Source organism: Acipenser ruthenus, chromosome 3 (assembly GCF_902713425.1).
Source record: "Acipenser ruthenus chromosome 3, fAciRut3.2 maternal haplotype, whole genome shotgun sequence".
Lineage (NCBI taxonomy): Eukaryota > Metazoa > Chordata > Actinopteri > Acipenseriformes > Acipenseridae > Acipenser > Acipenser ruthenus.
Window position 1 is genome coordinate 2,015,965 of NC_081191.1, and position 13,952 is coordinate 2,029,916.

General features: G+C 38.4%; 1 protein-coding gene across 5 annotated transcripts in view; it reads right to left on the reverse strand.

Moving 5' to 3' along the window:
• Window positions 1-222: 222 nt before the first annotated feature.
• The window catches only part of trappc9 (trafficking protein particle complex subunit 9), a 383,858-nt gene continuing 370,128 nt past the window's right edge, over window positions 223-13,952 (reverse strand). For all 5 annotated transcript variants that reach the window (XM_059010260.1, XM_059010253.1, XM_059010235.1 and 2 more), the window contains 2 exons: window positions 5,105-5,328; window positions 223-2,107 (listed from right to left, as the gene is read on the reverse strand). In XM_059010260.1, the coding sequence (XP_058866243.1) occupies window positions 1,934-2,107; window positions 5,105-5,328 (398 nt within the window). In that variant the 3' untranslated portion in view covers window positions 223-1,933. The remainder of the gene's footprint in view (window positions 2,108-5,104; window positions 5,329-13,952) is intronic.

Below are 13,952 nucleotides of genomic sequence, written 5' to 3' on the forward strand. Positions count from 1 at the left end.
CCCAGTTTGTTTCTAAAGCACTTTGAGATCTATTTATGTAACACGCAGTTAATACACTTGTGATAACTAATGCATGAGTTTGGCTAATCATCAGGTTTTTTTTCACAGATGAAAGACTTCTTGTGGGTGCAAATAAACAAGTCAGCTGTGAAGGAATAAAATGTAATTAAACTCAAAAGAAAATGTAATTAACTTCTGTCCAATAATGGAAACCAAACCAAATGCCAACAACTCAAGGTTTTATTAATCACATAAAAGAGTGCTGAAGTGTAATAGGAACAATGGAAAGTAACACACAATAAAGGCTAGCATGAATACAGGATGGGAGGAGCAACTACACCCCAATCCTGTCCCCTTTGAAATATACAACACCTTCAACAGGCATCCCAGAGGAACAGCCCATGCTCCTCAACACAGAAGAATATTGGTATTAATAACTTGTAAATGAGCATTTTTATCTTAAGACGTCAACGTATGACAAACGTTACTAAACACTCAAAAATCAAACAGTCAAGGTTGCTACAGACACAGTACAGTGTTCCAGAAATGACCAGCCCCCGTTCAAATCACCTATTACATATCACCAGACAGTACAGCATATCAGTATACACCCTCCCTGAGCCGACTGACGTTCACAAGGCAAACAGAGGGGCTTTTTATTGTCTTAATTCCCAAACAATGAAGCAGATTCCTGTATGTTGTTTGTGGAACATCTAAACACCATGGACACAGTCAATGAAAATACTGTCATGGTATTTTGGTTAAACATTAACATAGAACTCTCCAATATAGAAAAAATACTAGAGTGTTCTATGGTAATATTTTTTTTTAAAGAAGGAGGCAGGGCAGGACACACCTTTGACTCAGGTAAGAGAAAGAAATGACCTCAGTGTGTCAGCTGGTATGCAAACAGGAGCGGAATCTATATACTGTAGTCAGTGCTCCCTGAACCTGAAATACCATGTCCTCATTCTGCATGACTGGAATCAGACAGTCACAAGTGCACATAAACAGTAAATTCATTTCCAGGCTGTCATCTCTTGTACAATATATTCAACATTACTTTTACAGTTTATCACAGTGGACATTACATTTGGAACTAATGATTTAACTGTACTCATGGAAGAGCAAATATATTGCAAGTTATTAGCAAAGTGTCTCTTCAATAGCTCCTCCTCCAACACCTTTTACTGCCCTAGAGTATGCCTCCCTTCATAAATAACGCAGTCGTACAATCTCACACTATTCTTGAATTGCTTCCACAAACTGTTTTCTTAAACACACTCTAGATAAAATAACCAAACTGCAGGTCTGGTGGATTTGGCATACATTTGTTTATACAGCATGCTTGTGCCTGTGTTTATATATATATATAGAATATTATACAAGGCGCTATACAATAAAGGTCAATTACCCCCCCCCCCCCCCCCCACACACACACATCTAGTAGAAATGAGTATTCTAGCAGCCAGAAATAATTTATTGTAATAACCCTTAAGAATAATAAACTTTAATTTCAAAATTAAATATGAACAATACTACCAACAGATGATGTCAAACAGCATGCAGAGGTCAAACCACTCCCTGTGGTGCTCTATCGCTGCTGACCTTGCATCACTTGGGTCTGGGTGTAACTGCAGGACCAAGCTTATCCAAAGCACATCTCCCAACAGTAACTGCAGAAAGCGAATACATGAGTCTGATGGGGAAGAGAAAACAATGAGGGATGGTTTACAGCATCGTTTGAAGCACTGGCTCCAGGGCTTTAAGGTGGAAGCGCTGGCTCCAGGGCTTTAATGTGGAAGCGCTGGCTCCAGGGCTTTAATGTGGAAGCGCTGGCTCCAGGGCTTTAATGTGGAAGCGCTGGCTCCAGGGCTTTAATGTGGAAGCGCTGGCTCCAGGGCTTTAATGTGGAAGCGCTGGCTCCAGGGCTTTAATGTGGAAGCGCTGGCTCCAGGGCTTTAATGTGGACACTGGGCAGGCAGAACCAGTCCAGAGGCAGCTCCCGGCTGGAGCTGTCATCGTGGAACTTGATGTTCAGGTAGAAATCGCCGGTGTAAAGGAAGAGGAGGGCACCATCACAGACACAATTCTCAGTGGGATTTACCTGAAATTTAGAAAGAAAAAGAAAATAGCTTAGCTTTTCAAAAAAAACATGTTACTTCTTATCTCATTTTTTATTCTAGTAGTATCATTATCTGCACTTACTGTAAACTACACTGTAACCCTGTATTGCCCTGTAACACATGTAAGAAAATAGCTCAGCTTTTCCAAAGAAACATGTTACTTCTTATCGCATATTGTATTCTAGAAGTATTATTATCTGCTCTTACTGTAAACTACACTGTAACCAGCACTGTAACCTTGTATTGCCCTGTAACACATGCAAGTCACCTTGGATAAAGGCGTCTCCCAAATAATAATAATAATAATAATAATAATGATAATAATAATAATAATGATAATAATAATAATAATGATAATAATAATAATAATGATAATAATAATAATGATAATAATAATTGCAGACGTGTCATTAGTTTTGCTATTGTCAATACATACGGCTAAGAATAAATGACTTTAAAACAATCATCAAATCACCAGAATAAAATGTTAAAAAAGTTACCAGTATACCAGTAATTACATTTTTATTGAACACATCCAGATATCTACAGCTTGTGCAACAGGATCAATTACATTTAAAATACATGTCACAAAGTCTTTCAACTTGTGTTTCATTGTCTGGTAAGAGCTTTTCTGCATCAGCAATACCAATGCAGGCAGCAGGTGGTGAATATCAGGGGCTGGGTGTTTGGTGGAAAAATGAAAGCTTCTGCTTACTCTTTTTGGTAAGCAGTTCAAGATAATTAAAATAAATGAACTGTGATTACAGTACATAGACCCAACAAAATAATTCCAGTAAATCCACCCAATACGTACTAACATCACTGAAGAGGTCTCACAGCTTTCCTTCATAAAGACATACCCATTGTCTTAAACATGGATTCAGTTTCTATAGAATTGAAGAGGTCTCACAGCTTTCCTTCTTAAAGACATACCCATTGTCTTAAACATGGATTCAGTTTCTATAGAATTGAAGAGGTCTCACAGCTTTCCTTCATAAAGACATACCCATTGTCTTAAACATGGATTCAGTTTCTATAGAATTGAAGAGGTCTCACAGCTTTCCTTCTTAAAGACATACCCATTGTCTTAAACATGGATTCAGTTTCTATAGAATTGAAGAGGTCTCACAGCTTTCCTTCTTAAAGACATACCCATTGTCTTAAACATGGATTCAGTTTCTATAGAATTGAAGAGGTCTCACAGCTTTCCTTCATAAAGACATACCCATTGTCTTAAACATGGATTCAGTTTCTATAGAATTGAAGAGGTCTCACAGCTTTCCTTCATAAAGACATACCCATTGTCTTAAACATGGATTCAGTTTCTATAGAATTGAAGAGGTCTCACAGCTTTCCTTCTTAAAGACATACCCATTGTCTTAAACATGGATTCAGTTTCTATAGAATTGAAGAGGTCTCACAGCTTTCCTTCATAAAGACATACCCATTGTCTTAAACATGGATTCAGTTTCTATAGAATTGAAGAGGTCTCACAGCTTTCCTTCATAAAGACATACCCATTGTCTTAAACATGGATTCAGTTTCTATAGAATTGAAGAGGTCTCACAGCTTTCCTTCATAAAGACATACCCATTGTCTTAAACATGGATTCAGTTTCTATAGAATTGAAGAGGTCTCACAGCTTTCCTTCATAAAGACATACCCATTGTCTTAAACATGGATTCAGTTTCTATAGAATTGAAGAGGTCTCACAGCTTTCCTTCATAAAGACATACCCATTGTCTTAAACATGGATTCAGTTTCTATAGAATTGAAGAGGTCTCACAGCTTTCCTTCATAAAGACATACCCATTGTCTTAAACATGGATTCAGTTTCTATAGAATTGAAGAGGTCTCACAGCTTTCCTTCATAAAGACATACCCATTGTCTTAAACATGGATTCAGTTTCTATAGAATTGAAGAGGTCTCACAGCTTTCCTTCATAAAGACATACCCATTGTCTTAAACATGGATTCAGTTTCTATAGAATTGAAGAGGTCTCACAGCTTTCCTTCATAAAGACATACCCATTGTCTTAAACATGGATTCAGTTTCTATAGAATTGAAGAGGTCTCACAGCTTTCCTTCATAAAGACATACCCATTGTCTTAAACATGGATTCAGTTTCTATAGAATTGAAGAGGTCTCACAGCTTTCCTTCATAAAGACATACCCATTGTCTTAAACATGGATTCAGTTTCTATAGAATTTTTATTTAAGATACTAATGAACTAAAGTAAGTGATTGCTCCTCCCAGATATTTCAACACTGCACGTATCCTGCATGCCTGCATTCTCCTTTAGTCTGATTGGTCACTGAGGGTGAGAGTGAGAGGCTTCTAGGATGTCTGAGTTCTTGTAAAACTTCAAGAAATAACTGCTCCTCAGTAATGTAATTGCTGCCTTTCCAGTGACTCACATGTTTCAATGTCTTACTATATGTTAAGGGTGTTGTTGACTAAATTGTTTGGAAAATCTGATATACTCCCCCTTCCTCCTGAAGATAGTAATCGTGCACATCCAATATGACTTACAGGCTAGAACAAACCCATTTGAAATCAACAGCAATTTATACCACAATCTAATAATCCCATACATATGTAGAAATGCTGCTGGGCAATTGTTTGTGTTATTAACTAATGCTATTCTTAGCAAAATGCAGGAACCCCTTGGCATCAGTTATGAAGGAGCTCAAAATCATTAGATGCTTGTTTTTTTCCTTCTTTTGATGCACAAATCGGTACCAGTAGAAATAACACATCACTTTCAGAGTTTATATAAAAAAAAAATTATTAGAATGAAAATAACACCTTAATGGGGAGGGAAATTATTTATCTGGGAAGAGAGCTGGGCTAATTAAATACTTTTCCTTTGGCAGTTAACTTATACAGAAGGTACAAGAGAATGCCATATTAAACACCAGCTCAGTATTTCTGACAGTATATGAGCGGAAAGTTAATGCCAGTGTCTTCACTCACCGAGTCGATGTAGAAGGTGTTGGAGCCCACAAAGGTGACAACGTCCTGGAGCTCGTAGTTGTGGACCCCGTTCTGGTAGTCCTGGAAGGGGATGACAGTCAGGGCGAAGGGACCCACAGCATGCTTACTCCGATTGGTCAGCTTGACTTCCAGGGGCACGAGATCACCAACTTCACATTCAGCCACAATGTCACAGTCACAGGGCTGCCCATTAACCAGCACGTCTGGAGGAGAGGAAATAGCAGGAGTTCAGTAAATGCACCACATCACAGAGCTCTACTTATTTTATTTTCATACTTATGTACTATGACTGGAAGAAAATAAAAGCTATAAATGAATTCTGAAAGCAGAAGCAGCATGCACTGACACTATGTCTTCAGGTTGCTTGATCCCCATCACAGGTTCTCTACCTCCATATGGAGGGTAGTCAGTACAGTGTGGAACAACACAGAATCATATACAGTAATAATAAGCAACAGTATAAAGTTCCAGTTGATAAGAAGAATACATGGTAGGCAACTGAAAACAACATGTGGTGATAGGTACTGTAGCAGATACAATACCAGTAGCATACTCAATTATTCCAAAAACACAGTATTCTCATCAGACTCACTGGTAGGAACAGGCAAGACCAGTGCAGAGAATACCACACTGGTACGTGTTTGTGTACTGCAGGGGTGAAGGGCAGGTAATGTACTGGTAAAGCAGCAGAAAGAGAGGTTTCTGTATCACTCACTTCCATACAACATGAGGGATATCTTCCCTTCCCCACCCTCAGAATGGGAAAGAAATGTACCGACTCAGCAGAGAATCTGTATTTCCTGCGATACAACCAGCTTCAGAAAGGCTTTACTTTTTAAACCAGCACAAGACTCAGCCACTTAATGAAACTGACACCAACCTGTAACTTAAAGAAAAAGATGAGGGGATTTCGACTTGTACCTGATTGTATCTGGATATGTTGGTTTGACGTATATCTATACTTGTTCAATGAAATAACTTTGATTAATAACTTCTCCTATGGGCGTTTATCCATCGGAAGGCAGTTTATTTACTCATACACTTATCCAGCCCACAGTTCTCGCTTAATTAACGCCACTGGAGCAAAACCCTCTGTTTTCAAACATGTGAATGATCATTCTAGGGTCGATTAATTACTTTAATGACTGAATGAATGAAATATCTGAATGAATGAACCCCTCTCTATGGGAAGGCATACATTTGCTTATTTACCAGAACACTGATGTTGCGATGACTGCGTTGTACTTGGTTTTATCAATTACTATTCAATGTATTATTTTCTTGAAAACGATGTAGCTTCACCACCTTTTTTCCAAGAATGACATTTCAGCATCGATAAACACCACAATGTCCTCACAAAGTGGTGTTGATCCAATATTAAACTGTACATTCATGCCAAACAATTTTAGTGTCAGGAAAAAAAAATAAAAGAAAAAAATGAAGAGTGGATCGTCTAAATTCTCTGCATGATTCATTTCTGTTAAGTATGGACACATGAGATCGTTGAAAAACAACCCTCACATGCTCATAGGCAAATTAAGAGCTGTGTTTTTTTGAAGAGCAAATTCAATTGAGATAATGTGTCATGAATCCTAACACTGCACAACACAGAGCCCGTTTAGATGGAGCACAAGTGCAAATACTCACTTTAAAACAAGGACGCTGGTCCTTTGTGCGTGGACACTTTAAAATGTCAAGGATGGTCGCACTTGTAGTACTTCAACTGTATATGCTTAGAATCTGATGAAATGTGCAGCCATGTCTTAATAAACCGAACCTGCTGCAATGCTGGCTGTAAAACAAAATAGGTAAGAGTAGAAGTGGAAAGTTCCTGGTAGGAACCTGGTCTTCTAAACACACCTTTAAAAAGGTTAGTGCAACATTCTTCACGCACAGCACTGACAGAGCAGCTCTGATTCTACTGTCCTTTTCACAGGCCGAGGACATGCAATAGCATGATGGGGTTCTGTCAGTCTCAGGGGTGTTACACAGTGTTAATATCTACTACTCTGCAACCTCACTCACACTCAGGGGTGTTACACAGTGTTAATATCCACTACTCTGCAACCTCACTCATGTGATTAAAAATTCAAAGCTGCTATGGAGAAGATCTTCAGGGTACATTGCTCTGCTATCAAGACTCAAGAGGTTCAGAAGACATACAAATAATTGTTTGTGAATCAAAGATCGCGATGGGGGAGGTAAGGGGTCTGTCAGAATCCTCCACCCCCAAAGAAATCTGCGGCAGAAGGAAAAGCATCCAAACATCTACCACTAATAAATACATGGATCTGAGAATCTTGGAACGGGTCACTTAAAGTAAGAAAAAAAAAGCATCTACGTGAAACAGATTAACAGCAAAAAGGACTCTCTTTCTCTTTCAAATTTAATAGTTGGACGGCCTTATTTTTCGGTCTGCAAAATAGTCTGTGTATACTACCCTATGTACACTGTTTAAGATTTAAACTAAACCAGGGCTCAAATATGTTAAGCATCTATCTTTTGTATCATATTTCATTACACATATCTTCATTGGCATAACTTCATACTTTTTGTTTTATTTTTCAAATGCATAAATGAGCTGCTTATAAAATATTTTTTTGGTGTTTTTTGTACTGCGGTGGCCATTAAACACAGTTTCACTGCTCTCGATTTTTCTATTTAATTTTTAGAAATTCTTTTGTGTGAAAGTTTGTGTGAACTCAATCTATGGAGGTTGAGAAGATGCCCTGCCACAACTTTGAAAAAAAAACATTATGCATTATAAATTAAATGCATAGATAGGAAACTTAACAACATAGTACAATTGTGCACACAGTGACTGAAGGGGATGTGTAAAAAGTGAATCAGACAAATAGACTCAGTGGGTCGCTGGCTCATTATCTGAGCTGATATTCAAACATAAGATCTTAATCAATTCCTTTAAACATCAGCCAATATATAATAACTTTGCTGTTTATCCATGTTCTCTTTTTCTGGTCAGGATGCTACTCCTCCCCAGCATGTTAGCCAATCTTCTAACAATCTTCTTTTCAACAGGTCCAAAGCTCTCAAACAATAGAATACTTTTACTCCCCTTAATTGCTCACAGAACCCACAATAGGCTCATTTATGTGCCTATTTTTTCTGAGAACTAATACATCTCTTACAAGGCAAAATATGACAGAGAGCTATGTAATTTTGTGAAGGACATTTCCAATCTTTTCTGGAGATATAATTTGGAGCAATTTACAATATTGCGGGACAATGTGTATGACCAATGAATACTGACCATAAATTACAGCAACTGGAAATCCAAAATCACAGACTGCACTGCATCAAAATCTCAACACTACATACAAGGATATATTCCACTCTAAATGCCCTCAGATCTACAGTACAGTGTGGGTGCTCCCTTCAGTGCCTATACAGGCCTGCAAAACACTGTCACTCCCCCACAAAAAGTTTGTGTTCACTGTGGTGACAGAAATAAGGTATAGTATACTGCATCTCAGTTCTCACAGCGTTTTAATGGCCAACTGAGCCAATCCTAAATCAGCACCTTTCTAAGCGGTTATATTTAGTTTTAAAAGGCCCGTTGCTAGGAGACGAGCAAATTATAGGTGAGCACGTTTCTACAGGAGACAGGCAAATGCATTGGTATTAAGAGTTAACAGTGTGTTTGGGGCTGTCAGAAAATGTTCAGGATTGAGGGGATCAGCTGAACAGGCTAGCTTACATTTCATTTTTACATTTGAATTATCACTCGCTAATAAAAAGGAGGTTACATTATCACGTTGTATTCTACTCAAACTTTGAATTCTCCATCTCTAATTCAGTCCTGGAATGTAGAGTATCAAACTGAAATACTGGTAATTCTGCTGTGTGCCCACTTGTCCCATTCCTATATGACAACATTCACATTTACTGTTGTCTAACCTTATGGACAAACTTTTGTAATAACTAAATTACAGCATGATGTTCATGATGACTTGTTGATGTTTTTAAACTAGTAATCAACAGCAATTGACACTCATCTAAATTAGCAATTATACTAGATTGCAACATGAGTGGTATTACCTGGATAGGGGAAAGAATGTTCAGAACCTTTCAGTGCTACAGACTGACTGTGGCCTACTGTCGTGACAGACAGGAAATCGACAAAACAACAGGCTTCATAGCCAACTGGTGCAGCTCCTCAGCCGGTAAACTAGCACTGTCAGTGCCATGGACTGAGCGCTGTGTACCCTTTTAACTGCCATTCTCCTTACTTACTTTTGTCAACTGACAAGGCTGACATTATTCTATCTGGCTTGACTCCCTGAAATCCCAACAGCAACTTCAGGGTTTACAGTACATACGCCAGTGATATTCTGGACCTGACTCCCTGAAATCCCAACAGCAACTTCAGGGTTTACAGTACATACGCCAGTGAGATATTCTGGACCTGACTCCCTGAAATCCCAACAGCAACTTCAGGGTTTACAGTACATACACCAGTGAGATATTCTGGACCTGACTCCCTGAAATCCCAACAGCAACTTCAGGGTTTACAGTACATACACCAGTGAGATATTCTTGGCTTGACTCCCTGAAATCCCAACAGCAACTTCAGGGTTTACAGTACATACACCAGTGAGATATTCTGGGCTTGACTCCCTGAAATCCCAGCAGCAACTTCAGGGTTTACAGTACATACACCAGTGAGATATTCTGGGCTTGACTCCCTGAAAACCCAACAGCAACTTCAGGGTTTACAGTACATACACCAGTGAGATATTCTGGACCTGACTCCCTGAAAACCCAACAGCAACTTCAGGGTTTACAGTACATACACCAGTGAGATATTCTGGACCTGACTCCCTGAAATCCCAACAGCAACTTCAGGGTTTACAGTACATACACCAGTGAGATATTCTGGGCCTGACTCCCTGAAATCCCAACAGCAACTTCAGGGTTTACAGTACATACACCAGTGAGATATTCTGGGCCTGACTCCCTGAAATCCCAACAGCAACTTCAGGGTTTACAGTACATACACCAGTGAGATATTCTGGACCTGACTCCCTGAAATCCCAACAGCAACTTCAGGGTTTGCAGTACATACGCCAGTGAGATATTCTGGGCCTGACTCCCTGAAATCCCAACAGCAACTTCAGGGTTTACAGTACATACGCCAGTGAGATATTCTGGGCCTGACTCCCTGAAATCCCAACAGCAACTTCAGGGTTTACAGTACATACACCAGTGAGATATTCTGGGCCTGACTCCCTGAAAACCCAACAGCAACTTCAGGGTTTACAGTACATACACCAGTGAGATATTCTGGACCTGACTCCCTGAAATCCCAACAGCAACTTCAGGGTTTACAGTACATACACCAGTGAGATATTCTGGACCTGACTCCCTGAAATCCCAACAGCAACTTCAGGGTTTACAGTACATACACCAGTGAGATATTCTGGGCTTGACTCCCTGAAATCCCAACAGCAACTTCAGGGTTTACAGTACATACACCAGTGAGATATTCTGGACCTGACTCCCTGAAATCCCAACAGCAACTTCAGGGTTTACAGTACATACACCAGTGAGATATTCTGGACCTGACTCCCTGAAATCCCAACAGCAACTTCAGGGTTTACAGTACATACACCAGTGAGATATTCTGGATTTAATTTCTTCATTTAATTTCTTTATTTATTTTGTCATTCTGTAATTATAGTTTAAAACATCTTGGTTTGCCCTCCATGTTTTATTACAGCTTACAGAGAGAAGGGGTTTGGAGTGTTTTTTAGGTGTTTATGCAACAGACTCAGGGACCAAATACAGCATGACAGATTTTGAGTTTGTCAGTTAACAGCAACCAAGAAGTCATTCAACTATCTAAAACTATTCTAGGCTTCTTTCTTTCAAACTGTTAAAAAATAAATAAATAATAATAATCTCAAGGCCATTAATCAAATATGTACTGCAGCCCTGATATTTTCAATGTAAAAATTAAAAATAAAAAAAAATTAAAATAAATAAAACCACACATCAGCAAAGCTGTCAGAATTCCAATTCTATTTAAATATGTATATTTGCATTATAATTTCAGTCACTTTCTTCGTTGTATAAAATGAAAACGAATAGCACACCCTCTTGAGAATGCAGAGCTTACTCAGAATTTTAACCAGCATCAAATCTAATTTTTATTTGACTTTCAACTCTTTGGAGCATTCTGCTATAGTTGTTATAGTTTAAACTTTTGCTAGCATTTATTATGATTATCACGGCAGGGCCGTTAAAAACCTTTATAATCCACACAGTGCAGAAGTATACTAACATTAAATAACCTGAGTGTTACTCCCCATTGCACAACAGTTGAATTCTGTTAAACGCTATAATTAACATTTTGTAATTAAGCCCACTGGAAATAAAAGTCAAATTAACTATGAACATGGAAAGCATCGAAGGAATTGGGAGAACAGATACCACATTCAATCCTTGGACAGTCACTAAAGGTATGCATTGTATCTCCAGACTAAATAGGCTGTGTAATACAAGCACACTTGTGCTTTTATTATAATTTTTGTGTATAACCTAAATTCATATCTATACTTTGGGTGGGTGTGTATTTGCAATATGGGAATGTAATAGGATTGTAATATATAACTCCATGCTGCGTTTTGTCACGAGTTTAACTACATGCAACCCTTCCGGTTATGCAAAGCTTAAACTATTTTAAATGTAACAAATGATGCACTGGGCATATCTTTTACACACGTAGCCTACTTAACTAATCAACAAATCCATACATTGTTTCGTCAACATTACCAAATGAATCTCTCACTGCAACATAAACAGAATCATTTATGTGACAGGCTGATCTGATATCCAGACCAAACATTTGGTTCATGTGGCTTATAACCCTTCTACAAGATTTCTATAGGTTATTCTTATATAGGAATGTGTAGTATTTTGACATATTACTCTTAATAATTATAATAAGTGACATACAGTGGTAGCCACAGTTATCGCGATAGTAACATGGTGCAATAACGCAGAAATATCTTTATGTTGCAAGCCTGTTTTTGCATTTTTATTCGGTTCCACTTCGTTAGGGAGCAGAAACATTTCTGTACGTAATTGAGTCAAATGTATTCCACATACCAAGATACTCGACTCCGCCTTTACTTCCGTCACGCTGCGCACAAAGGGTTATGGAATATAGAGCAAGCTCGGATGAGACAGTACCTAATTATTATGAAAAATGCTGTTTTCTGAACAGTCGTATCGTAGAGCATGTGTAGAAGCATTGCTCTCAACTTTAGCAAAGCTATGACTTTATATGGTATTAGGAAAGACAGGTAGGGCAGTTACTTTTACTATTCATACATATACATTGCATTTAAGGTTTAACCATGTTTAACCAAGAAATAGCATAGTAAAAGCAGATACTCTGTCCACTTCATTGAGCTGCAGGTTGCACTATACTGAAGAGATGGGTTATTAATAGACATGTATTTAAGCTGTCCGCTCCACTGATGTTTATGGGGAGGTTGTTAAATGCATCTGTATTGACTTATGTTTTTGTTTATTTGTAATTCATTTAAACATGCAATATTTCTATTGGGCTGTTCTGAAATATATATCTTTAAATATGTCACAATTAAAGAAATACATAACATCTAAAATACAATATCGAACAAATAACTACATTGATGGTTAAACATGGTTAAAACTTAAATTCAATGTATATTTAAGAATAGTAAAGAAATAACATACCTACCTGTCTTTTCTATGTACAGTATCTGGACTTGCATACAGCTTTGCTAAATTTGAGAGTAATGTTTCTGTGCATGTGCCACAATACGGCACTTTAATCAGAAAACAGCATTTTTCATAATACTTATGTGTTCATGAAGTTTGGCCCCATTTTACTTAATCACATCATATGTTCGTTACTGTTCCCAGTGACGAGAAGATCCCTTACTGTACTCCCTTCTTAAGCTTAATTGGGTTGGATAAATGCATTCCATTTGGGGAAGCTGTTCCACCCACTTGCTTGAAGAATGTACAGTATTTGTACAGGAGTTGCAGTGGTGGCTCAGCTTGAAACCAAATACAGTATGAACAACAGATTTGACTGTAGTGATCTTTATATCTGCGTGAACAGGCTGAAGAAGGGTGAAAGAATCTGGGAGTCTGCATAACTATGGTCTCTGGTTTTAATATGGTTTCTAATTTGTCCCATGACTCAATGGCTGCACTGGAATTCATAACTCTTGGTATGGAATCTCTGTTTCTGCAACCTGCAGACACAAATGTGACCTACCATTGGATGTATTCACCAACTGCAATCTGAAGTAATTCAACAAGATGTCGTTTTTAGTCGTAAATGTCCACCTGCCTGCCATCAACACAATGCAAGACATGATTCTGTTACTCATGTATTTATTTATTCTCGGCACTGTTCACTTCCACTAGTTACCATGGAAACACTTTGATTTCTGGTGTGTGTGTGTGTGTGTGTGTGTGTGTGTACGTGTATGAAGGAAGGGTTAAGCTCCTCTTTGACAGCTAATTTGAAAACATTTACCACCAAGCTCTCTCTCCCTCTCTCTTTGTACAGCTCTCCATTAAGCAGGTCTATGATTTACAGCACCTCTGTAGCTCAGTAAACATAAGCACTGCAAGACTTGGGCTCATGGGACCTGGTCATGATTGAAACCCAATGAGCTAGAATTAATGCAACATATTAATAGGCTTTATTCCAGCGTAGAAGCTCCTGTCTCAGCACTCACCAAAAAAAAAAAAAGCGGTAAGGAAAGGCCATGCAGATCCAATGCAGGAAAGGCATCTGTTT